The sequence below is a fragment of the Alosa alosa genome, chromosome 7 (assembly GCF_017589495.1).
Source record: "Alosa alosa isolate M-15738 ecotype Scorff River chromosome 7, AALO_Geno_1.1, whole genome shotgun sequence".
Lineage (NCBI taxonomy): Eukaryota > Metazoa > Chordata > Actinopteri > Clupeiformes > Clupeidae > Alosa > Alosa alosa.
In genome coordinates this window covers 7,673,398-7,699,440 of record NC_063195.1, presented here as the reverse complement: position 1 = coordinate 7,699,440, position 26,043 = coordinate 7,673,398, and the positions used below count along the sequence as shown (strand labels likewise).

General features: G+C 39.5%; 2 protein-coding genes across 2 annotated transcripts in view; one reads left to right on the top strand and one right to left on the bottom strand.

Moving 5' to 3' along the window:
* The window catches only part of LOC125297501 (zinc finger protein 27-like), a 32,158-nt gene extending 13,135 nt beyond the window's left edge, over positions 1 to 19,023 (bottom strand). The window contains 5 exon segments of the mRNA XM_048247857.1: positions 1,968 to 2,204; positions 12,084 to 12,221; positions 14,295 to 14,454; positions 16,445 to 16,666; positions 18,959 to 19,023. Coding sequence (XP_048103814.1) covers positions 1,968 to 2,204; positions 12,084 to 12,221; positions 14,295 to 14,454; positions 16,445 to 16,657 — 748 coding nt within the window. The 5' untranslated portion in view covers positions 16,658 to 16,666; positions 18,959 to 19,023.
* LOC125297720 (zinc finger protein 135-like) overlaps positions 1 to 26,043 on the top strand; it is a 186,744-nt gene that overhangs the window by 115,833 nt on the left and 44,868 nt on the right. The gene's annotated exons all lie outside the window — the stretch shown is intronic.

Sequence of the window (26,043 nt, the reverse complement as noted above, 5' to 3'; positions counted from 1 at the left end):
CGCGTGAGCAGCACATCCAACTTTGGCCTGTTGGTGGCGCTAGAGCGCTCAAGTTGCCATCATGAAACTTGGTGAAATTAATCATGAGACTGTCCCCAATCAGTGTGCCAAATTTCAGAACTTTTCACCAGACGGTTCTATGGGCTGCCATTGACTTCCATGACGGAAGCGTAATAATAATAATAATAATAATAATAATAAATATAGCTGCAAGCAGCAATGAGGGGCCAAGCAGGCAGTTCAGCAGTCCAGAAGTCCAGATTTGCCATGCAACTCAATGCCGTGGCATCAGGCATATAACATTAAGCAGTCACAACAAGTTCCATGTCAAACAACCCAAGATTGGCTGAGTTACAAGGTCAAGTTTCACATCAAAACATAACTGATTTTGTGTGGCTGAACCAGGGCTGATTGTTGCCGCCCCTCACCCAGCCAACCCACGCAAGAATCGCCCTGCCCGTCCCACCCGCCCCACCCTTGCACGCACGCATTAGAATTAACTGGATGGAACTTCGCTGTCAACAGTTTCACATCAAAAATAAAAAAGATCGATTGAGATATGATCATGCTTGCTGTGATTTCAATGCCCCAATAGAGGTCAAAGGTCACCAAATTATTTGTGCATCATCAGGATGAACCAGAGCGGTTCTATGGGCTGCCATTGACCTCCATTGCAGAATAATACAGCAACTACAGGCCAAAATACATTTTGCCAATTCCAGAGCCCCCTAGAGGTCAAAGGTCACCAAATTTCTTGAGCGTCCTCCTGGTGGGTCCTGAGGACCATGTACTAAGTTTGGTTTTGATACATGAAAGCGTTGCTGAGATATGAGCTCACTTCCTGTTTGGCGGCTTCACCACCAATTTCGATTGGCTGTTACAGGCTGAACGCTTTTGTCAATCGTTCCAGAAAATTAAACACTGATAAGGCATGGTCTGAGGATGGTCTGAGCCAATTTTGGTGAAAATCAGATACAATTTGTGACCAGTGAAAACTTTTTTATTGTTTTTGATTAAATTCAATATGGCGGCCGAATCAATTATGTTGACATCATAAGTTGGCCTGGGTCAGCCTAAGGACATCCAAAAAAAGTACTACCAGACACCACTAGTATGTTTTAATTCCAAACACATCAACAGCTACAGGCCAAAATGCATTTTCGCTAATTACAGCGCCCCCTAGAGGTCAAAGGTCACCAGATTTTTTTGAGTGCTCTACAGATGGGGATATAAGTCCATGTACTAAGTTTGGTTATGACAGATGAAAGGGTTGCTGAGATATGAGCTCACTTCCTGTTTGGCGGCTTCGCCGCATATTTCGATTGGTTGTTACGGGCGAACGGTTTTAGTTCCGAAGACAAAAATCGATAACTTTTGTGCGGATTGGTCTGAAGATCATATGTATTAAGTTTCGTTAAAATCGGACAAACTATGTGAGGCGTGAAACTTTAGTTTCACTTTCGATAAAATCAATATGGCGGAAAAAATCCATCATGGCGGAAAATGACGTCATAGGGTGCGTTGAACTCGGCTTGGTCCAAGGATTACAACGATACCACATTTTTGACAATCGGCCATACGGGTCAAAAGTTACGTGCGTGAACGCACATCCAACTTTGGCCTGTTGGTGGCGCTAGAGTGCTTGAGTTGCCATCATGAAACTTGGTGACATTAATCATGGTACTGTCCCTAATAAGTGTGCCAAATTTCACAACTTTTTACCAGACGGTTCTATGGGCTGCCATTGACTTCCATGGCGGAAGAAAGTATAATAATAAGAAATCATAGAATCACAATGGGTGCCTTCGCAGCTTCGCTGCTTGGCCCCCAATAATAAGAAAACATAGAAACACAATGGGTGCCTTCGCAGCTTCGCTGCTTGGCCCCCAATAATAATAATAAGAAAACATAGAAACACAATGGGTGCCTTCGCAGCTTCGCTGCTTGGCCCCCAATTAGCGACTTACTTGTGGGAAAAGAGTCTTTCTGGAAATCTTCTTTTAAATCAGATTCTTCCTCCTGTTTAATTTCCATCACTGGAGACTGTTCTTCTTTGCAGTTGAAGGTTGGTGATGTGTGTGTTTCAGTCTTGCAGTCATGATCCAGTTCGGGGTCTTCTTTTACTTTCTGATCTGCAAACAGGTCATCTTGAAGGAAATCGTCAACCTCTTCTTCTTTTACCTTCTTCACTGGCATATGCAGCACTGTTGGTTCAGTAAATCATGACATGTCAGACTCCAGTTCTGTGTTGTGTTTGACTATTTCATGGAAAATATGTTAATTTGGAATTTGATACCAGCAACATGTTTCAAAAAAAGTTGGGAGGGAAGCATGTTTTACCACTGCTTCACCTCTTCATTTAACAAAAATCTGTAAATGTTTAGGAACATTTTTCATAAAAATAAATACATAAAAAAGATAAAAACGCTTCTTTTTTATTCCATGTTTCTCCCACATTGTCTTGTAACCTTTTGGCATGTGACTCATTTTCAGTCAGAACAAACATATTGGTCAAGAGAAAATCAACATTAAATCAGTATTGGTCAGGGGTATGAATAATTTTGTTCTTAACTGTATGTATCGCGATAGACACATAATCAATATCAATAAAAATGCGTTTGATAAAACATTATTTTATGTTTCTTTTTTTTTCTTCATTGGAAGAAACCAAAGGTTGCGAAGCAAGTTTGGTTGCACCTGTTGACCTGCAGTCTGATTGAAGACAAAATGGTGTGCATCACCACAGACAGCAATGCAAATGTAGTGAAGGCGACTTCACTGAACAACTGGACACGGCTGCAGTGTTTGGGCCATCGTTTACACTCTGCTATTGGTGAGTAGCATTGTCATTTTAATGCTTGTCACCCATGTTGGCTCCTATGTTTTTTTTAATAGCCAATAAATTAATTATTATTATTATTATCTATGAAAGCAGCTTTACACACTGACATGACTCAACCTGATCTATTATCAGTTATTTACGCTGGCATTGAAAAGATAGAAGAGTGGAAAGGGCTGTAGGTGTGGTCTCGCCTTTTCTTGCTCATGGAGGAAAAAGAGTGCGCTCTCTAAAGTACAGCAACGTCTCCATCTTCCATCACACCAGTTGGTCACAGAGTCACTAACGAGGTTGGGCTCAAAAAGAGATGGTGGCAAGGGTCCTAGAGCAACAAAAGGGCATCACTGAAAACTGCAGTTGGCAAGTCCGACAGATTGAGGGGACTTTTGAATGTTTACAACTCTCATGCCCCTCCCACACTACCACCGAGCATCCTCTCATCGAGTTTATGCTCGTCAGTGCACACCAGAATGCACCAAACTATGATTGACAGTCAGATCTCACACTAGAGATGGGCATAATTAATTGACTTCACTTATTTTCACTGTGTGGCAGCAATTAAACAGTATACCACCCGGGGACAATATTTGACCCTATAGGCTACTCAGTTACCTACGAGTTTCCGTATTGATTTATGAAGAGTTCACGGTGAAGTGTGGTGTGGGACCATTTTATCGTTTAAAAAACGATAACGTTAGTTCACTGCAAACACAGCGATGTAGGCTAATAATTGCCTACCAGTATCAGTGCAGGAGCAATAGGAAACATTGTTTCGATTTAACTCAATGAAATAAGAGCTCTTCTTAATATTTTATATAATACCTTGTCGTCATTGAAAAGTCGTTGTCCTACACCATGGGTCTCCAACACGTCGCTCTCAAGCTCAGTCACTTGCCGTCCCCTTCTGAGCTTGCCAGAGGCTGAAGCAGTAGGCCTAGGCTACTACTACATTTAAACACAATTGTTGCCGCGAGTGGAGGCATTCCAGCCTACAAATTTAATAAAGTAAATCATGCAGTTCAAACTCAATTTAGGCTACTTGGCTACTCAATAAGGTTTCCATTACAGCACAGCGCACATTTTGAACGAATAAAAGCGGCTGCCTTGTCTCGCAATAAACAGCGGGTGAAAATCCCGACTCTTTTAACTACATGACATGTAATAGTGAGCCATCAAATGTCACCCAGATTTCAGTGCTCATCAGTCCCAACATTGAGCAATATAATCAAACTGTCCAAAAGTAAATTAAATTCCAAACCAAACGGAAAATCTTCTGCTTTTAATAGTGGTATATGCGCTCCAAACGAAACGCATGTCTCACAATAAAACGCTCATAGAAATAAAGGCCTGCTCAATATAGCCTACACCTGCCCCTGCCCAAAATAAAGCCCTGTGCTTTGCGCTGCCTAAAAGACCCCGGTCATAATTTGAGGATTTATGGTAGTTATTTTTTTATGAGGCTTTGTTGAATAGCCTATTGTTAGGCTAGCCTCTCTCTCACCCTCTTTCTCGACGCCGTACATTTTGACAAAACCTGTCAGATCTAAGCAATATGTTTTTGGTTAAGTTATTGTTTAACACGGGGTCCCCAACCTTTTATGTACCATGGACCGGTTTGAGGGGGGGGGGTTCGGGGGGTTCCATGTTCCGTGTTGTGCATGCATTACTTGAAAAGAACTAGCTCCAGTTATGTATGAATAGTGAAGGTAACGAACTCTTAAAAATGTGAAAAACGTCAACTTGAAGAAGTGAAAATTGAACAATATGAACTATGAAAATTGAACAACTTGAAGCTACATCTATCATGTGTGAACATGCTTAACAAAATATGGTAACAAAACATGGGAACTAAACGTGCATTACGAATATAATCAGTGGGAGCCCTGTGCTTGTTTCCCTGCAACAAGAAGCTTCCATCTGGGGGTGATGGAAGACAGTGACACCCTCAGTGTTTTTGAAATGTCCAGTCTTAGTTGCAGTCATTGCCGAAAACCTGGCCTCGCATAGATACGTGGTGGGAAATGGTAGCAACGTTTTAAGCGCTTTTACGGCTATCTCGGGATATTCTGCTTTGGTTTTCATCCAAAAACCCGCCAGAGAGGTTTCCTCATAGCCTGACAAGTTAGGACTATTCGTGATATTGACAAATGGGTTGCGGACCCACTCATTGGTTTGCCGTGGATCTTTGGAGGATGGGAAGTAACGCTCAAACTCATTTGAAAGCGCAACAAGGTGCGAGAGAAAGGGCCCTGCCTCAGTCTCTCCCAAAACCCCCACTACTGTTTGGAACATATCAAATACACATATCGATCATATCGATCCACTCGTCGTACCCACAAATCAAGCTTGGCTTTAAATGCAGCGACTTTATCTGCCAGTTTAAAGACAGTCTTCATTCTCCCCTGCAGTGACAGGTTGGTCATTTAGCAACCCGAATATGTCACACAGGTAAGCGAGTTTTGACACCCAGCCCTCATCACTAAAATATGCAGCTAACGGTGACTTTTTTTCTGTAAGAAATACAGAAGCGGCTCTCGCAACTCAAACACTCTGGCCAGTGACCTGCAACCAACCAACTTGGATAGCGTACCACGGTGACCCATTCACCCTCTCTAACAACTGTGCCTCAATATCCTCTGACATATCATCAATTCGCCTATGGACAGTGCTTGCAGAAAGCGGTACCTGAGCTATTTTTTTAGCTGCAGCCTCCCCAAGGAGTTCATTGCACATACCTTTACCAGCAGGCAGAATTAACTCTTCCCCAATAGTAAAGGGCTTCTTAGATTTAGCAATCCGACTAGCCACTATGAGGCTTTTAGCGCAGCCACGTTCACAGATATGATTGCTTTACGCACTAGTTTTTTGTCCTTCTTGCTCGCGTTTCTTACGATCAAAGAACTCAAGGGGTTTGTCTTTAAGTGTAGGATGCTTGGACTCTAGATGTTGGGGACAGCTGGTTTAACATGATTCTTTTTTATAATTTATTATTTTGGAACAAACAAGGGTCTCTGTTTAATCTGAACACCTGCTCGCATTCCGCTGCTTTAGAGCACCACAGCGCTTCATCTTCAAGTTTAGCCTAACCGCATATCCAGTTTAATAGCCACAAGTTATTCTTCTTGTGATAAAGATCTCATTGAGAAAAAACATGCTGTATTTTTGTATTTTCATTGCATTTTTAAATTTATAAAAAGTTAAATAAATAATGAATTTGAATATAGGCCTACAAATATTAATGATTAATACTCCCGACGATCGACTAAGAAAATGTAATCGAATGCCCACCCCTCTCACACAGCCCTGCTCTGATTGGACCAGAAGAACCGGGAGCTGTGGATTTTTGCAAAACAAATAACAGGCTCTAGGTGAAGGTAGAAGTGCGGGTTTATGTTGTTCCATGTTGTTATGTTGTTCTATCGGAGCATAGTGTCTGTTTCAGTGAATATGATCAAAAAAATCTTGCCAACTGCAGCTTGAAGTGGCAGGATATTGACGTCTTTGAGTCGATGCATGCAGCCTTAACTCCTCTCCTGGAGTTCACAGACTCCCTTTCTGGGGAGTCATATGTGACGGTCAGTGTTGGGTGTAACGCGTTACAAAAGTAATGTAATTACTGTAATATATTGCGGTTTGCGGTAACGTGGTAATGTAAGGCATTACAAAAAAAAATTGGGTAATATTTTACTCGGTACAAACTTCAGTAACGCGCGTTACAATGCAGTTAACCCGAAATTAAGTGGTGTTTTGTTTTGATACATATTCGCAAACACCACGCGAGAACAACAGAGGAGAAAAAAAATCAGTGCAAAATAGTAGAATGTTATCTCCTGATACTGGTTGAATATGACTGCTGCAGCAGACTCGCAGGCGGACTCTATTTGCGGAATGGATAAGCCTACGCTCATTATTTTCAGCTTGTCAGAGACAAGGCTATGAAGAACATAATAGTTAGTGCACTTTGTGTGCGAAACTGAAAGATCTCTCTATGCCTCGCGAAATAGCACAAGTAAATTAACGAAACATCTAAAGTAGTGCCACGCTAATCTTTTTGATTCTTGATAAAACACAAACTGCTGTTGTGCATGTCAGCTTTGTGCTGTGAACTTGAATTGAAGAGAATAAAGGAATAAAAATGCAGAAAAAGATTGTGTAGCCTGGCAGTGCCACCGCTCCCACCACGCGCATCACGCACTTTGCGTTGGGCACCAAAGGACAGAGGGGGCACCCAAATGTAACCAATGAATAGTTTATTGCAAACTGCGTTTCACTCTTCATCAATAACGTTTACAATGTCAAAATGCACTAACACGATGTTACATGCAAGTTTGATACCTTTTGGGTTCTCTCAATCACCACGCAGTACTAGAATTGGTGGGTCTTCAATCATTCGTTTTCCAAGCATTTAGGCTACATGAAGCACATGATATGCCGAGTCGACTGAAACGCATTCCATTCAGATAGCTAGGTGGATACAAGGCTCATAATTCACTTGTATTCGCAAAACGAAATGTGAAGCAACATTTCATTGCATACTTCCATTTCCAAAGCAATGAAGGTTGCTTAAAACAACTTAACATTGTGCATATTATTGTTAATATTGTGCTATCAATGTAACTCAAACAAATAAGGCTTGTAAACAAGAGCTGGCAAAAGGGCATTATGACAACGTAAAGATCAATGCTCTTAAAATGACCAAAATGCACCATTTATAGGTAAAACAGCATTTCTTCAGAAATTAATGTTTAAAAACACACAGGTGTTTGAGTTATCATTTAAATGTCACTCACTCAAAGCCACTCACTTAGGGCACCGAAATGGCCAGTAGGCCACCATCTTGACATACAAAAAATGTATTTCAATTAATCATAAAATGGCCCTGATATGTCACCAGACATTAAGAAATCATGTTCATTTCAAATACTTATATCACTGACAACAGTAGTCTGGCCAGGATATTGTCATTTAAAAAGTGAAGTTGCAGCCCTCAACTGATGTTGATGTTGTCATGTTGTGTTTTGGCCTAATGCGCCACCCTCCACCTATCTACTAATCACCAAGTCAGTAGTGTTTCGTCATCCGGTTGCCAACTCTGCCAGTCAGAGGGGAGGGGAAGGGGATACACAGCTCTACAGTAATTTGAAAGTGATTGTACTACCAGTTTTGGCCACAATCTTACATACGGTTCCTTTAAGCTTTGATTTACAATATAGTAGGCTCTCTATTGATTTTAATGAGTAGGCATAGGCCTTAAAGTTACAGTATTTCTATCACAATTTACCAGACTTTGACCTTTTGTCGGTTTTTAACAAAATTCTGACTATGATTGTTCCTTGTATTGCATCATGAGCACGGCGCCTATTGCATTCTACTGTTGTTAGCCTTAAGCCTAGCTCAGTCATTATGCTAAACCACATCTCCCTCCATTGGAAGAGCAAGCTGCATTGAGCGTAATAAACTGCATTTAGAATGGCAAATCCATATTTCTAGATATTTTGGTGAAAGTAACTTAAAAGTAATGCAATAGTAGTGTAATGCCTTACAATTCAGAGACAGTAATATTATAATGTAACAAATTACTTTAAAATGACAGTAATTAGTAATACATAATACATTATGATTTTGAAGTAACTTGCCCAACACTGGTGACGGTCTCGTACGTGAAGCCTGTGCTCCACCTTTTCCGCTCCAATTTGCTGAAAGTTAATGAGGGGGACACTCAGCTCACAGAAAAGCCTAAGTCGGAAATAATGGCCCATCTTGACGAGAAATATGCTGACACAGATGATCTCCTTGACACCTTTGTGGACCCTAGGTCTAAAGCCCAATACGTTAGACCAGAGAAGGTAGGGGCCATTAAAATGAGAGCAGTGTCTGAGATCATGGATGAAGACCAAGGCCAGTCACAGCCAGAGCCTTCTGAGGGAGCAGCAGACCAAAGTGCAGAAGGAGGAGCTGCCAGTGGACTACCTCTGCCACTGGGCATAAATAAAGAGGCAACGCAAGTCATTGGGGAGCTCCTTCAAAAAACAGTGTCAAGAAGAAGATGCTTTGCCTCTCACTGAAAAACGTGGAGAGTGAACTGGAAAGGTACCAGATGTGCCCTGATGCAGACAGTGAGTCTGAACCTCTGGACCAGTGGAGGCTATGTGAATCCCACATTGTCTCAGCTGGTAAAGAAGTGCTTGTGCATCCCTCAGAAAGAATGATCAGCACTGGAGGGTAACACTGTCACATGCACCAGGGCAGCGTCAAAACCAGAGGTCAACCAGCTGGTGTTCCTAACATAAAAATCTGGAGTGAAAATATACTTAAATAGTTCAAGTATGTTAAGAAAAAGAACAACTTGAAGAGTTACTTTTTCATATTTCTAAGCTGGTTTTATATTTCAATCAATGTAACTGTACTGTCATCAGGTTTTTTATGTTACAGATGTAAAGGCTACCTCAGTGTTTTATTTTAATTTATGTTTACAAAACACTGCACATATTTACTAAAAACACTAAAAACTGAATAGTTCATGTATGGTTAGAGTAAGAAAATGTTGAAGAGTTAATAATAAAGTTTTTCATATTTCTAGGCTGGTTTTATAGTTCTATCAATGTTACTGTACTGGCTATCATGTTTGTTTTTTTATGTTGCAGATGCCAAGTCTGAACAACAGTTCGACCTCAGTTTTACTTGAATGTCTATGTTTACGAAACACTGCATATATTTGAAAACATTTTATTTACCAGAAAGTGAATCATCTCAGGTTATTCAATGTTTATATTTAACACTGCACTATTACACTTTATTAAGCATTTCTTACGTTGTGTTGACATTTCTGCCTTTATACAGGAATTAAAGTGAAAAAAAAATCGTTCGACTGAACTTTTTTCAGGCCATAGGCTAAGTCATACGTTGTTCATATCTATCTATAGAAATAGCACCCCTTTTGCGGTCGCGACCTATTGATTTTTAATGTACAAAAAGATGCAAACAGCAAAGTAAAGGGAGTTCACCTTATTCATACGGCGGCCATTGTTTAAACCAAAACGAGGCTACAGGGTACACTTACTATATAATTAATGCCACCTACAGGTGAATGCATAGAACATAACAATCCTATGGTTTGTGTACCCTGTAGCCTCGTTTTAGCCGCCAATGGCCGCCATGTGAATAAGGCGAATTGAGAGTGTTTTTGATTGAGATTGAGTTTTCCTGATGAACAAAACAATATTTCAGTACCATCCCTGACCATTGCTGACAAGCCATTGCCGTTCTTTTCTACTGCAGCAATATTGTAGAAGGGCTTTAACTTACACTCTTATTTAATTACTTCAGGCCAAAAGTGTTTAAAGGGGAGGAGCTTTTTTCTTTTCTTGTTAATATGCAATTCAACACCAAGTGAAATCTATAAAATCAAGTTTGCAAGACTTCCCATTTCCTCATCAAAGTAACGAATCAGAACATTCGAGATATTGTTCATATTTCTATTTGTTGCCTCATCAACAATAATAGGTTACATCGGGTGGCATAGCAGGCTATCTGTTCAAGTCATAGCGACACCCAAAATGAATGACCTCCCCTGACAAGAGTTTGCAAGAAATTGTCTACATTGATGCACGGAAAGAACACAGCCTACGCCTCTTCTCTGAATTCGCACATAGAGCTCACAATGTATCATATCCAAAAAGGTTAAATGAATTGGCCAGCCTCATCAGCTGTCTCGATTGTGTCACTATAATCCAGACCGTTAGTCCTCCAGACGTGTTCTTTTTTTTAAGCAAACGCCCCAGGCCAATGAGACAAGCATGTAGCTACAACATAAACAAAGCGAAACTCATGGCTGATGTATCTTCTTGAGCGGCCACTGATTGAGACACTATTAGGTCTTTAAACATTTACCATCACACACATTAATTCATCGGACCTAATATTTGTAGTTGCCTTAAAAAAAGGAGAAGAAAAGGTGATAGTCCCCCCCCCCCTATTTTTTTCTCATCAGATCTGCATCGATCTCAAATATGGCCTTTCTAAAAATCAAATTGACGGAAATCCGTCCTATGACGGAGAACTTTAATCCTGCTTTATAACTGAGGGGATTGTAATCCGAGGGAGGTTAAGTTTCAAATAAAAATGTTTAAATTAATATATATTTTTCTCCTGGTCCTTATTTTAAATAGGTCATAAAAATATCAATAATTATTGATATTGACCGCTATGAAACACTTCTATCGTGATACAGTTTTCAGCCCTAGTTGAACCTGGGCTTGATATTTTACTGGAGCATAGTAAACTGAATTATTTAGCTAACGTTAAGCTAACGGTGTGCTTCTAACTTCTAGCTACAAAAGACTGATTGTGCACATAAATCATGACGGGAAAGAAAAAACATTGTAATATGACAAACAAATGGTTTTGTTTGTTCTGACAAGCAGCTTATCAGGTCGATTGCAGTTGCTGGGTTGAGGGGTGGGGCTATGTCGTCATAAAATTGCCGGCTTTGCCATTTACACGGCAAAAGTTAGCCGGTGGTTTAAAAAAATCCCACTTCGGAAGCCGGTTACAAAAACTATCGGTTACAGCCTTTTAAAATGCTGACGTTGTGTAGACGCAAGGCCTAACCAATAAAATTAATTCAATGCTTTAAAAAAAAAAAAAAAAAACGGCATCATGTAAATGGGCCCTAAGTTAGTCATGAGTTTCAGAAAACAATTTCAAGCTGACATCGGCTGTTGTGTTTTTACAGTGTGTAAGTAAATGTTACTGATCAGTTAAGATTTTGCAGTGGCGCTCAAAATTCAGCGCCGGCGCTGCACCACTGCTAAAAACATTGTAGAGGAAACACCGGTTTCTCTGAAATTATTTCTTATACAACCCTAACCAACGTGATTTATTATACAATCCTAAGCTACATGATTTATTTTACAACCCTAAACTACGTGATTTATTATACAACCCTAAGCTACATGATTTATTATTTAAAAAAAAATAGAGAATGACAGGACGTGAGTGGGAGAGAGAGAGTCGGGGACCACGGGCGGAATCGAACCCGGGTCACCGGCGTACAATGGAGGTGCCCCAGCCAGTTGCGCCACGGCTGGGGCCAGCTATGTGATTTATTATACAACCCTAAGCTACGTGATTTCTTACACAACCATAACCTACATGAACGTATTGTAAAACATGCATTATGAGTAGAGCAAGGCAAACCATGTGTCAAACACTCCCAGTCTGTTAGTTGGCTTGTTTGTGATACCTGCTGGCTCCACTTTAACAACTTTCAACTCCTCTACGGTGGCCCGCTCCTCCTTCTCCTCCACGGCGGCCGCCAAATTCTCCACAGGGTACAGGGTGATGACGGTATCACCCACCTCTGTAAGGGTTTTGGACCAACCTGTAGAAGTTTGATTAGAACAAAGTTATCTGTATCTGCTAGATATATTCAACCAAAATATGATTATTATTGACTGACTGAATGAATTTGTCTTCAAAGTTCTCCTTTGCTCGTTTTTAGTTGCAAGTACAGCATACATAAATATATACACTGCTAGCCTCAGACATATTCATTTTACTGCAATAATGTGGTTCACAGATCATAAGGTGCCTTTTTTGGAAAGTTTTTTAAAAAAATGGAAAAAAAGCCAAACAAACTACCATGGAACGTCTCTAGGCCAGTCAGAAACAAATAAATAGTTCCATAGAACCAAATAGAGTACTGAAGTGTGACGTTCCGTTACCATGACGGCAGTGTCACTGGATCTAAACAAACTTTCGAAGTGGCTTCATAGCGTTGAATGTAGATATGTGGGATCGTTTCTAGCTTATAAATTGTTTTAAATGTAGGCTATAGCCATTTAAACTTGTTTTACCTGCTAGGCAGCAGCTTAGCCACATACCACGGATTTCCTGGCAGGTGTAATAGAAAGAAACAAAATTCCAGTGAATATTTCATGTCTTATCAGACTGGTGGCTGTTTAAAGTGACATTTTTGCCTCAAAATAAAGCCAATACATGTCTGTGAATTTAAAGATTTTAACTGCATGCTGTAAAATTACATGCAGGTCTCTTACGGAGGAAACCCATGCTAAAATAAAACTCTGTAGTCACAAATTTGATCATGTTGGTATGAATATATGTTGTAGTATGTGATTCCTACTGTGTACATTTTTTTACAAAGTTTCCAAGACGCTAGTATAAGTACAGTATTTAAACAGATTAAGAAAGCCACCGCTATGGTGAATACTATGGTTAGATTGATTTGTTTAGATCCAGTGAAATTGCTGCCTTGACAACACTACGTCATGGCTTTGGCACTCTATTGTTGTACAATAATGTTCAGAAGATTCCAGTGGTAGAAAGACTGCTTCTAGAATGGACAGCAGTCTTTCTACCACTTCTACACCATCTACAAGGACTTTAAGTAAAGGATAGCGGCCGCCAAGGTGTCCTGTTATACGGAATTAATAGACGAGGGCGAGGGGCAAAAAACTCCCCGACGCGCAGCGGAGGAGGAGTCCATTAATTCCGTATAACTGGACACACCTTGAAGGCCGTTGTCCCGCTTATCACCCGGTTGCCACTGTAAAGCAAAGGAAACACGCGGTTCTGTTTAAAAAGAAGCTCCTTAGTTCAGCTTGTTGTACAACTTTCGTTGGCCCAGTTAGCTTGTTTACAGTTGATTCCATTGTTGCGAAGCCTGCAACCGTCGTCCTTCTATGGTTGTTACCATTCATAAGCATTGATATGGAACGGTGTCCTGTTATTCAGAATTAATAGCTACCCCACCAGCCAATCAGAAAAGAGTATTTCTTCTCTCCGGGTGATACTAGAAAATAGCAGAGTTACGGAAGCATGCATGTGTACATGTGTATGCACACAATATTGTTGGCCATTTACCTAGACTACAGCCTAGATTCAATACAGAAAATAAATCACAAAATCAGGGAATGATCAGACAAGACGCGATTTTTGCAACGAAGTGCACCTTTTTTATGTTGTTTCGTACTGGAATTTTGCACGCTGCTTATGCGCCCAGAGCCTGTGGCGCCTCACATTTTTTTTCTGAGGGTCTTGAATTGAAAAAAGTTCAACTCCGGGCAGCCCACGTTTTTGTGAAAACATAGTGCACCTCACGTCCTGTCTGATTGCACCCTGCCACAACTTGCCTAACTTCCCATGACATCAAGCTTGCTCTGGTCTGGTGCTCACACAATGGTGAGCATTATGACATCACAGTGCTGAAGATGCAGTAGTCAGGAAACACTCTACCAGTCAGGAAAAAACTTTTTTCCATGTCTGGTAAATAATCAAATCCAATTTTCCATACTGCATAGGAACCCAGTCTTTTGAAATGGCAAACAAACCTTATTCGGTTTGGAATGCATTAATAAACAAATAGCTTATGTTTAAAAGTACCATGTCTATACTATATAGTGATGGAAAAAAAATATTATTCCATACATCTCACCTGAACAAACAAATTCAAATAGCCCAGCTATTTGCCCAAGGTGTTTAGTGGCCATGGCGTCCAGCTGGCACCTTGGGGTGAGGACTTCATATGCCCTCGGCCCTTGGTCCTTGCCTAAGAGCAGGAGAGGCTTGTAGCCAAGGGCATGTAGTTTCTCTAGCTGCAAATAGAATAGAATATAGACTTTAATTGTCATTGTGCAGCAGTACCACACAACGAAATTTGCTTGTGCTGCCTCTAAAACAATGCTCACATTCATATACAGTCACTTACATAATAAGTGTAAGTATATACTCTTTTGATCCCGTGAGCAAAATTTGGTCTCTGCATTTATCCCAATCCGTGAATTAGTGAAACACACTCAGCACACAGTGAACACACAGTGAGGTGAAGCGCACACTAATCCCGGCGCAGTGAGCTGGCTGCAACAACAGTGGCGCTCGGGGAGCAGTGAGGGGTTAGGTGCCTTGCTCAAGGGAACTTCAGCCGTGCCTACTGGTCGGGGTTCGAACCGGCAACCCTCCGGTTACAAGTCCGAAGCGCTAACCAGTAGGCCACGGCTGCCCCATATAACTTAAAATAAGAAAATATAAAAACATAATAAATGTATCCAATATTGCACTGAGTCCCATTGCATATAATCCCCATCTAGAAAGTGAAGAGACTTGTAGTCGAGGGCATGTAGCTTCTCTAGCTGCAAAGACAACATCATAGATTTGCTAATTAAAGGTTATATCAGCAATTTCAGGCCCAAAAAAGACCCAAACATAAATAATCACATTTATCTCATCTTTCCTAATGATCCGCTAGCTGCCTGCCCCATAAGCAGGCCGTCAAAAAAACGCGTCTCTGTAGGCAGCCTCCGACAGATCCCTGATCTGTAGCCCGACAGGGCGAACTGGACCCTGACGCACCAGTTAGTCCATGAGCCAGGGCCCCAAATTTGGGCCATTGGTATCATCTGGGGGGACTAAGTCTCATAGTGATTTTTGGCAAGGTATACACCCCTAGTACTAGAAAAATCACGATAGCAGTTCAGGGGTGGTAGCGGAATCACTTTTTTCAGCTCATGAAGTTACTAATCCCCTAAGATAAATTCCATTTTTAAAATCTGGTGTACATCTTGTTTATGCTCATGGTAGGGATATTGTCAATATTCTATAATATGGTGCTTGGTATCATTGGAAAGGGGAGACACAGACGTCACATGACTTCTTTAAACCAGAAATTCCCCTAGGGATCAATACAGTATCTACCTATCTATCTATCTATCTATCTATCTATCTATCTATCTAAATAACACACATTTTCTCACAATTTCCGCCTAAACTGTATGCTTTCTTTTATCCCTGTGGCTTGAAAGAACACCAGGGACACAAAACTCAACAACTTCAATACTCAAGGCACTCAAAGATGAAACATGCCCAATGAAAATTAGAAAATTGATGCATCATTTCAATTCAAACAAAAAAACGTAACTGTGCTCAATTGAAAATCAAAATAAGCAACAATTACCCATTTGCTGTACCGTCCTAAAGGATAACAGATTTTTAAGCCTATTTTTATATTTTTTCAAAGCGTTACACGGACCATTTGTTAGCGTTTCGTTGTGGCTTTTGCTGAGAAACACACGCGACACACGCTGAACTTGAATCAAACGTTCTTTAGAACAGTGTTTCTCAAACTTTTTCAGACCAAGGACCACTTAACCAGCTTGCTAATTGTCTTTGCACCTTACTTATTGTGTCAGAGGATTCATATGATTTAAGTTGGCATATCTTACATAGGCAGTGTTGCAGAATTGTTTGGATTTACATACAAGTTGGTTCAATATTGCAAACAACTCATCTATATTATTTTTTACCTCGTTACTTTTTTTACCTACGTCTGCTCGCGGACCACTTGGGATAGCTTGCGGACCAGCAGTGGTCCCCGGACCACACTTTGAGAAACACTGCTTTAGAACACAGCTGATCAACCGTCTGCCTTCACTTTTGAATGAATATCTGTTGTCATTGACAGCGGTCATTATTCAGAGGTCCTTAGGCGAAAATAATGACTGGTAGAACTTTTGGGAAATCCCATTCAAGTCAATGGAGCGTTCTACTTGCATTGTGAATAGCCATATAATAACATGAGATAATACATACCAAGACAACAGCCTCATCTTTTACTGAAGCCATGTTGTGGGTTTGCCTTTTCTGGCTCACCCACTGGCGCCTTTTTTTGTCAAAATTTTGCAGCCGCTTTTTCAGATGCGGCTTTTTGGGCTGTTCTGCCCCACAGTTCTTGCAAACTTTCTGTGCACAGAACAGAGAGCACCGGCACTGGGGGCAGGTTTTCTTTACTGAGCCTCCTGGCATTTTTTATAACTGTAAAAGAAAAAACAAATAGTCAAATTCTTATTGTTTTGCAGACCACAACAAAATAGTACATACATGGCAGACCACCATGATACTAATCATACACAAGTCACAACCAGTGTTGTAGTCAAGTCACTATGCCTCGAGTCCGAGTCCAGGTTCGAGTCTCCAGTATTCAAGTCCGAGTCAAGTCCAAGTCATTAAAAAATATTCCAAGTCAAGTCCAAGTCGAGTCCACTACTCATCCGACTCAAGTCCGAGTTAAGTCACTATTAAATCCAATTATTGAACGATAAGACACTTTTGTTGGGTTTGGGGATCAAATAAGGCATTGTTCCATAGTGGCAGATTGGTCATTCCATGTCAAATCACCCAGTGGCTGACAGGTCACCCTCTCCAAAAACATTCTAAGGAAAAAAAACACAGGTGTTTGTAGACCAAACCTATGCATACATCTTAAATAGTATATCTGTATCACTAATGGTTCCAAAACTAAAGCCCTTTGAAGCTTCAAGTCAACATGCAAACTGCTGCCAACAGAAACAGACTCACACGCATCACTCATACCGCAGCCAAAGCAATAGGCCTCCCCACCCCTAATCTATCAGATCTCAACAGTAAATTCACCAAGAACAGAGCACAGACCATCGCTCATGACCCCACCCACCCCCTCAATCCCTTCTTCATTCTGCTTCCATCAAGACGCAGATACAGGGCTATGGGGTGGAAGCGAGTACGCTTTGGGAAAAGCTTTGTGCCCTCTGCAATAGCAGCACTGAACAACCCACAGCGGTGATGGATCACTGTGCTGCCCTCATTCCTCTGTAATGCCAACTGGTGATGGTTTTCCTGTTTGTATCTGTGTAATGTGATGTATATGTGCTGTTGTGATATATGTGCTGTATATGTGCTGTTAACATCTATGTGGGTGGGGTATGTGGTAACAGGGTGGTGGGTGAAGAACCGTAACTGTGTGTACCTATGTATTTCATGTCTGTGAGGCTTGTATGGTATGTGAAAACAAATTTCCTATGTAAGGACAAATAAACAAACTAACTAACTAACTAAGTCATTTTAAGTATTGTGGTGAACAATCCTTTTTGTTCAACTTCCAACATTATTGGCTCTTTTGGTATTTCACACACATTAGTGAAACTATGTGAATAGAAGTACATTTTCCTGTTGAATTAAGATATCCAATCAAATCAGGTGTATCTTGTGTAATTCCCCCTCTGCAAAGCTCTGAAAATGGCTATAAATTCATTATGTGAAAAGACATCATCACCTTTGAGGGCTTCCCATTCAAAAAGTATGCGACAAATTAATCAGATTTTCCCCCCACTCATATATGGATTACAAAGTCATGTCCACGCATTAACTTTGGTTGTTATCATTATCATATGTCAGAGCATTTTTTCTTTTTAATTGGGCTTGATTTTCAAAAAGTCCGTCTTCATCTTCTCATTTCACCACGTGGACAGTTAACATGATTAAAAAAAAAATTACCACATATCATTCTGTATGTGAGGATCATTCTGTCCAACATTTGGGCTTGTTGCTGAGTTTATATTGAGATAAGATTTTTGACAAATCCACTGATTTTGTACTGGATCCGCAGTACCACTTTCCACGACACGTGGTGCTGAAATGTGTGCAAAATACCAAAAGAGTCAATAATGTTGGAAATGAGGATATTGTTCACCACGAAGCTTAAAAAGACCTGAAGCGTCAAAGAGCTGTGGTTTAGCAATGATTAGTTATACAGATATACTACTTAAGATTTAGCCTATGCATAGGTTTGGTCTATAAACACCTGGGAATTTTTACAGATTTTTTCGGAGAGGGTGACCTGCCAAATTTGGCTGAAATTGGGTGATCTCACAGGGAAATCTTCTGGACTGGAGTTTTACTGCAGCAAACTGTAAATATATTTAGTGATTTCAGCACGAGTGGAATACTACATAAGAAGTTAAACGCCACTGCGCTACGTTTCCATACACACTGTATTCAAATTAAGGAGGACCATATTCTGGTTAAGGCAACATTCCAAAAGAACAAAATAAAAATATACTGTTAGTCTATCAATCCCTGAGTGCCTTTCCCCTAACTATACAAACTATTGCTCTAGCCTAGTTCTTAAATTCACGATTACTTAAATTTTGTCGATTTCTTAAAAGCGTCTGTGACCTCGAAAACATTCTTCGCGGTGACCGGCCTTTTCACCAGACTGATGCAATCAATTGCTGATGTCGTTGGGCAAAGGAGAAGCTGAGATGTTACGTTATTATAAGCAGAACATACCTAGATTTGTACACGTAGATCGTTCTTTCTGATCAGTCACATACGGTGTTTAAGGCGCAACAGCAAAACAAACTTTCTCTTGGATCTTCAAATGTTCTTCTTTTACGTTGGTTGGTCCATAACACAAGTTTAGATCGAACCACTGCCATCTGCTGGACTGGAGTTCCCTGCAGGAAAATATAACCTGTCCTTTTGTTTCCCCATCATCTCTAATACGGAGGATTCCGAAAGATGGCGGACTGGGCACATATCGTCCGTTAAACGAGATTTTATTTGTCCCAATTATTTTATTTAAACATTGTCCAGCGCCTATTCAATGGGTTCTCCTTAACTGCCAGTATACCACCTATGCCTAGATTGCAATTTGAACGAAGAACGGCACCACGATGTCAAAGAAACAGAATGCTGCGAAACAAGTCAATGCTGCACATGAAGGTGCAGCTAATAACGGACATAACTATGCTAGCAAGGGCCACATTTCCACCGACTCCAACAAGAGAAAAGAGTGCTCCTCCCCAGCGAAGATTTTACCTGCTGCTAAAAAGAAGGGCGAAGACACCGAACAAGTTGAAGGTATGACTGCAGTTTTGGATGCATTAAAAATGTTGAGCGAAAAAGTGGACACAATTGGTACGCAACTGCAACAGAACTCTTATCATGCTAACAACAATAACTAAAGCAGTTGAATTCAACGCAGCAGAGATTAAAGATTGCAAAGATCACATTAAAGCAACAGATAATGATGTCTCTGAATTGAAGAAAGTTAATGCAGATCTACAAGAGCGTGTTCTGGAGCTTGAGCGTTATAAACGCAGGTGGAATCTTCTGATCAAAGGGATGAAAGAATCTGACAATGAGGACACACGTGCGATGGTCCTTAGCTTGCTGGTGAAGATTTTTCCATCGTGGTCTGCAAACATTAACCACATCGTCGACTATGTGCACCGCCTCGGCAGACGTGAAAAGAACAAAACAAGAATGATCATCATCCAGTTTACTCAGAGGCTTCACCGTGACAGTATTTGGAAGATGACCAAGGATTGTGAAGTCTGCCAGAAAGAGAAGATCCACTTCATGGAAGACCTTTGCAAACCTGACAGGGAATCACGAGAGAAGCTGTGGCCAAAGATAGCTGCAGCCAGAGAGGCTGGAAAACGGGCATACTACAGAGGTGGTGATGTTTATATTGATGGAGTTAAAATTACTTAGACAAAAACCGTTATACATTGGTTAGGTTCTCCATACTACCATTAGTTCTATCTTTAAAATGGGTTGGATGGTTTTCTCATTTTGAATCAGTTGGGACAATAATTCCTCATTTTGGAATTAAGCTAACCTTAATTCTTTGTTACCTTGTTGGACTTACTTCGCTAGCAATTGCTAGCTTTCTATGTTTGTTTTTTTTTTCCTTGTATTTCACTCAATGCTAGGGGCTTAAGAGATATTACTAAAAGAAAATCTATTTTTTTATTTTGTAAGGGCGAAAAAGCTAACTTTATTTTATTACAAGAAACTCATTCAACTACAGAGGACCAAAAATTCTGGGTCAGTCAATGGGGTGACAAAATTTTGTTTGATCATGGCTCTTCAAGAGCTGCTGGCGTGGCAATTCTATTTCACAAAATTCAAGCTAAAGTGGTAATGTCTAAATCAAGCAATTCTGGCCATTGGTTAGTATGCGTCTTAGACCTTAATGATCATTATAACATACTTGTCAATGTCTACGGTTTCAATAACCTAACTCAAAATAGACAGATGATATCTGACATTTCTGCAACCATTGCACATTGTAAACTCTCTTATCCAACAGCTACTATTGTTATAGGTGGAGATTTTAACATGGTCCTTGATGAACACCTTGATAGATACCCTCCCAAACCTCAAAACCACTCCCATAACTCTATTCTATCAGAAATCTGTCGCTCTTATAATCTTTTGGATCCATGGCGACACAGATATCCAAACACCATGCAATATTCCTGGTTCAAGCCAAACCACACTGTCAAATCAAGAATTGATTTCTGGCTGGTCTCACTCTCCATGATTGACACCATTTCAGATTGCTATATTTCAGCTGCTCCACTCACAGATCACGCAGTTATTAAACTGAGTGTAAAACCCTCTAATGTCAGCTATTGCAATAAGGGTTATTGGAAATTTAACTGTAGCCTGCTAAAGTCCCAAGCGTTTGATAATGGTGTGAAAGCCATCATTACACAAGTGATATCAGATTACTCCATAGCATCTTATCTTTCTAAATGGGAATTCATTAAATTTAAAATAAGAGAGTACTGTATATCCTATGGAAAAAAGATTAATAGAGACAACAAGTCATTAGAACTCAGTTTAATTAAAGAAATAAACTTGCTCTGTCAAAGTACGCCCCCTACTGATGTGGACAGACAAAGACTACAAACCTTGTCCTCTGAACTTGATAAAATCTATCTCAGAAAGGCAGAAGGAGCCTATGTAAGGTCCAGAGCAAAGAGGATAGAGGAAGGGGAGAAAAGCACATCCTATTTCTGCCAGCTAGAAAAAAGAAGGCAAGAAAAAACTCAATAAAATCTTTACTAATAAAGGGAGAGGAGAATAAAGATCCAGTTGTGATCACAAAGGAAGTGGTTTCTTTCTACCAGAAATTGTACTCTTCTGCATATTCTTGTGCTGATGCAAACTGTTTCTTCAGTAATATCCAGCATCTTATTCCTCATTATAGATACTGATTTTGCTGAATTGTGTGACTCTGACTTTTCTGTTGAGGAACTTGATAAAGCGGTAGAAGGTTTATCCTTAAACAAATCTCCTGGAATTGATGGTCTTACTGCCAACTTTTATAAACACTTCTGGGATTCACTGAAAGGCCCTTTCCTTCTTATGTTAAAGGAAGCGACAGATATTATGACATTCCCCCCCACCATGAAACAGGGTATAATAACCTTAATTCCCAAACATGGCAAAGACCCCAAACTGCTAGATAATTGGAGACCAATTACTTTATTAAATAATGACTATAAAATTATAACTCTTGTTTATGCTAACAGATTAAAAAAGAAAATCCACACCATTATAAGTGATTCCCAATCTGGTTTTATGAAGGGTAGATCTATCCACAATAACATTCGCTTGGTACTTGATGTACTAGACTACAAACACTTGATTGAGGATGAGGGCTTCTTGTTATTTCTTGATTTTTACAAGGCCTTTGACTCTTGAGCATCCTTTTATTTTTCAATGTTTAAAACTATTAGGTTTTGGTGATAAATTCAGAAATAGTATAGCTTCCCTATATAACAATACTAACAGCTCCATCTCCTTACCAGGGGGCACTTCACCCCGTTTTAATATCGGACGTGGAATCAAACAAGGCTGTCCTATTTCTCCCCTTCTTTTCATAATTGCAACAGAAATGCTCTCTATTCTTATAAAAAACTCAAATATTGCCCCACTTGACGTTTTAGGATTGCCAGTTGTAATTAGCCAGCTGGCAGATGACACAACTATTTTTATGAAGCATCTGGCCGAGACACCAAAAGTTTTGAAGACGATTGAGTCTTTCTCTAAAGCCTCTGGCCTGAAATTGAATTTAAATAAGTGTGAGTTAATGCCTATCCACCAGTGCAATCTAACCGAAGCCTATAACATTCCCATAAAATCTACAGTTAAATATTTAGGTATACTTATTTCTAGTGATCCAACAGAAAGGGAGAACATGAATGTGTCAAGGATAACCAAGGATTGTCAGGCTAAACTTAATTCATGGTTACTGAGAGACATTAGCTTACTGGGTAGAGTCTTTCTAACAAAAAAAATGGAGAGTATCTCAAGGTGTATATATCCTGCTTATTCAATGGCTATTTCCAAGAGAGCCATTAAAAAAATCAATCAAATGAACTTTGACTACATATGGAAGAAAAGGGTTCACTATGTTAAAAGATCAGAAATCATAAAAGACATCAGAGATGGAGGGTTGGAGGCCATCGATATTGACTCCATAAACGGAACATTAAAAATCAAGTGGTTGAAATCATTTTTAAACAACAGTACCAGCTTCTGGTACCATACCCCCCATGAAATATTCAAAAAAATAGGTGGTATAGATTTTTTCCTTAAATGTGACTTCTGTATTCAGAAACTGCCCATCAAATTATCCCTCTTCCATCAGCAGGTTGCTCTATACTGGAAGATTCTGTACAATCATCATTTTACCCCTCACAACACACCTATCTGGAACAACAGATACATTACTGTAAAGAAGTCATCCTTGTTTATCAAGGACTGGCTAGAGAAGGGCATCTGGTCAGTCCTGCATTTAATTGATTCTAATGGATGTCTCATAACATATCAAAGCTTTTGTTTGAAGTATGAGTTAACCTGCAACATTGATACATATCATTCTGTATTTGATGCCATACCTGACTCCATTTTAGGCCTAATAAGAGGAATAATTTCAGATCCCAATATTTGTCCTTCCCTACCACAGCTCTTTGTTGAAGGTTGTGACTTTAAGAGTTTTAGATGCTCCAACAAATGTCTTAGAAACCTATTTATCAACCGGTCTTACCCCTTATTAACATATAGAAATTCTATTTTAAAAGTTTTTCCAAAGAATCGTATACAGCTTTTGCGAACTAAATACATGAGATATCCCATAATGCCTAAGGCCAAAGAGCTACATTTCAAAACTTTGAATGGAATATACCCCTCCAACGATTTAATCCAAAGGCGCTTTGGGATTGAAACTGATAATTGTGTATTTTGTAATGGGCTGGAAACCGCTGAGCATCTGTTTGTCGAATGTGTTTATGTTAAAACCTTGTGGCTTGACCTTCATAACTGGCTCAGTCCTAAATGTTTTATGTTAGATAACTTTGACTTGAAGGACATTATATATGGACTCTTTACTGTGAATGATAACGATGATCTCTTAGTAAATGTGATTGTTATTCTCTGTAAATTTTTTATACATAAATGTAAATACTCAAAGGTTAAGCCCACTTTTAGTGGGTTTTACAATGATTTCCTTTATTATACAAAAGCCCTTAAAGCTATGAAGTCTAAGAAAGCAGTACAACTTTTGAACAGTGTTACAGAATATGATTTAATGACTAAGCCCTAGTTATATATTTTTTTTTCTGTTGTGTTTTCTTTTTTTTTTTTTTTTTTTTTTTTTTTTTTTCTGTTTTGTTTATTATTTTAATTTTTTCTCTTGCTTCCTCCTTTTAATTACACCTGATCCTGTACATAGATGGATTCCTTATGGATTGTTTTGACCCATGCTTATTGTACTTGAATTACCAATAAAAAAAAAAAAAATCATCTCTAATACGTTCCACTGTACTACCGTAAATTAGTAGGTTATTTTGCGATATTATTTCTTTCACTCACGTAAATGCATCATATAACTACATTATTAAATGCGTTCAGCATGAGTGGAATATTACAAGTTGAATGCCATGTCACTGGCTACGTTTCATGCACAGCATATTCCGATTAAGGTAATATTCAGAATAACATGTGTTTGTAACAAGAATGGAATATTCACATGGGCTACAGCGTGGGAAATAAGTATTGAACACGTCAAAATTGCAGAAAGTATACTTCCAATGAGGCTATTTGCATGACTATTTCACCATACTTATTGATATTAACCATTTTTGATTTATAGTAACATATCTCTTTCTTCCCCCTTACCTGGCCCGTGCAGCCTAGCGACCCTGCTATGACAAATCCTGATCCCTCTGGACATTTCATTTCCTACACTGGACTGTTTGAACTTTCTGACTAAATAGGATTCATGCATTATCATACTGGATATGTAACCATCCCACCTTTTTGTAACATACAACCAGGTGGATTTAAACACCATGTTTTATTCTCTACACCTAACTAACTTATTAATTTATCATGTATACAGACCTTACTGTTCTGTAACTGACCTTAGGCAGATGGGTCAGGCCCTTGAGTCGTGGATCTGCTCGAGGTTTCTTCATATGTATCTCCAATTGTAGGGAGTTTTTCCTCGCACCTGTTACTCATGGGCCTTCTCTGGTTGTTTAACCTGATACCTTTGTCTGTAACTCTCCAACAATGGAATTTTTTGCCTATCTTACCATCTTCCATACTGTACGTGGGGGCAAGATAACCAAGGGTCTTTCTCCAAGCATGTTTGTCACATTTCCAGATGATTAGAACCTTTTAATAATTGTTTTAACTGTAAATATAGCCATTTTCAACAAAGTACCTAGTTTTCATAGACACTCTCTGATTTATGAATGTCAACACACTTTCTTGTTATTTAAATTTAGTGTATTATCTTGTCTTTCCGATGTTGAAAAATAACTACAGGATTTAGCCTGTGACTATATTTTCATACCATAGTGAAAAGTAAAGTCATGACATTAATACACATAATTAGATGTTATAATCCCTTGTGCCAAAATCCAAGGTAAAAACACATTCAGAAGCACCTACTCAAATTAACTTAAAAAAAGCACGCTAACCACAAATCTGCCAACCAATGGTCACAAACACAAGACAAATGGCCCATCCAACAGCAGTATATACACCGTTATTCACTAATGTTTCGTTAAGTTAGGTCCACGACACCATGAAGGCTTAACCGTTTAAACCAGTGTCCTGCAATTAGACAGGAAATTGCTTCTGTTAGGTTTTGTATGCAAGATTTTTCAGGGGTGCCAATAATTGTGAGCAACGTGTTTTCATTAAAAATATTTCTTTATGAGATTTTCCTTTTTCTTAAAATAAATTTGCTTCCCTTCTATTTTTTTCATTGTTTTTGAGATTACAATAAAATCACCAGATTATTTTTTATACCGGTTTTTAGTCAACTTTAGCAGAGGTGGCAATAATTCTGGAGGGTACTTTAGTCTTCAATGAAAGCAACGAGAGGTATGAAATTATTATTTATTTCTTTATTTTTGGACAAGGTTACCAGTAAGTAAAGAGAGAGATGTTGCGTAAGATGCAAAGCACTAAAGGGTGTGTCTCATGGTTCTGCCTTTTCACCGCGACACAGGTTCGTGGATATGAGTGTTGCGATTTCGGTTTCAAAACGTATATTGTTA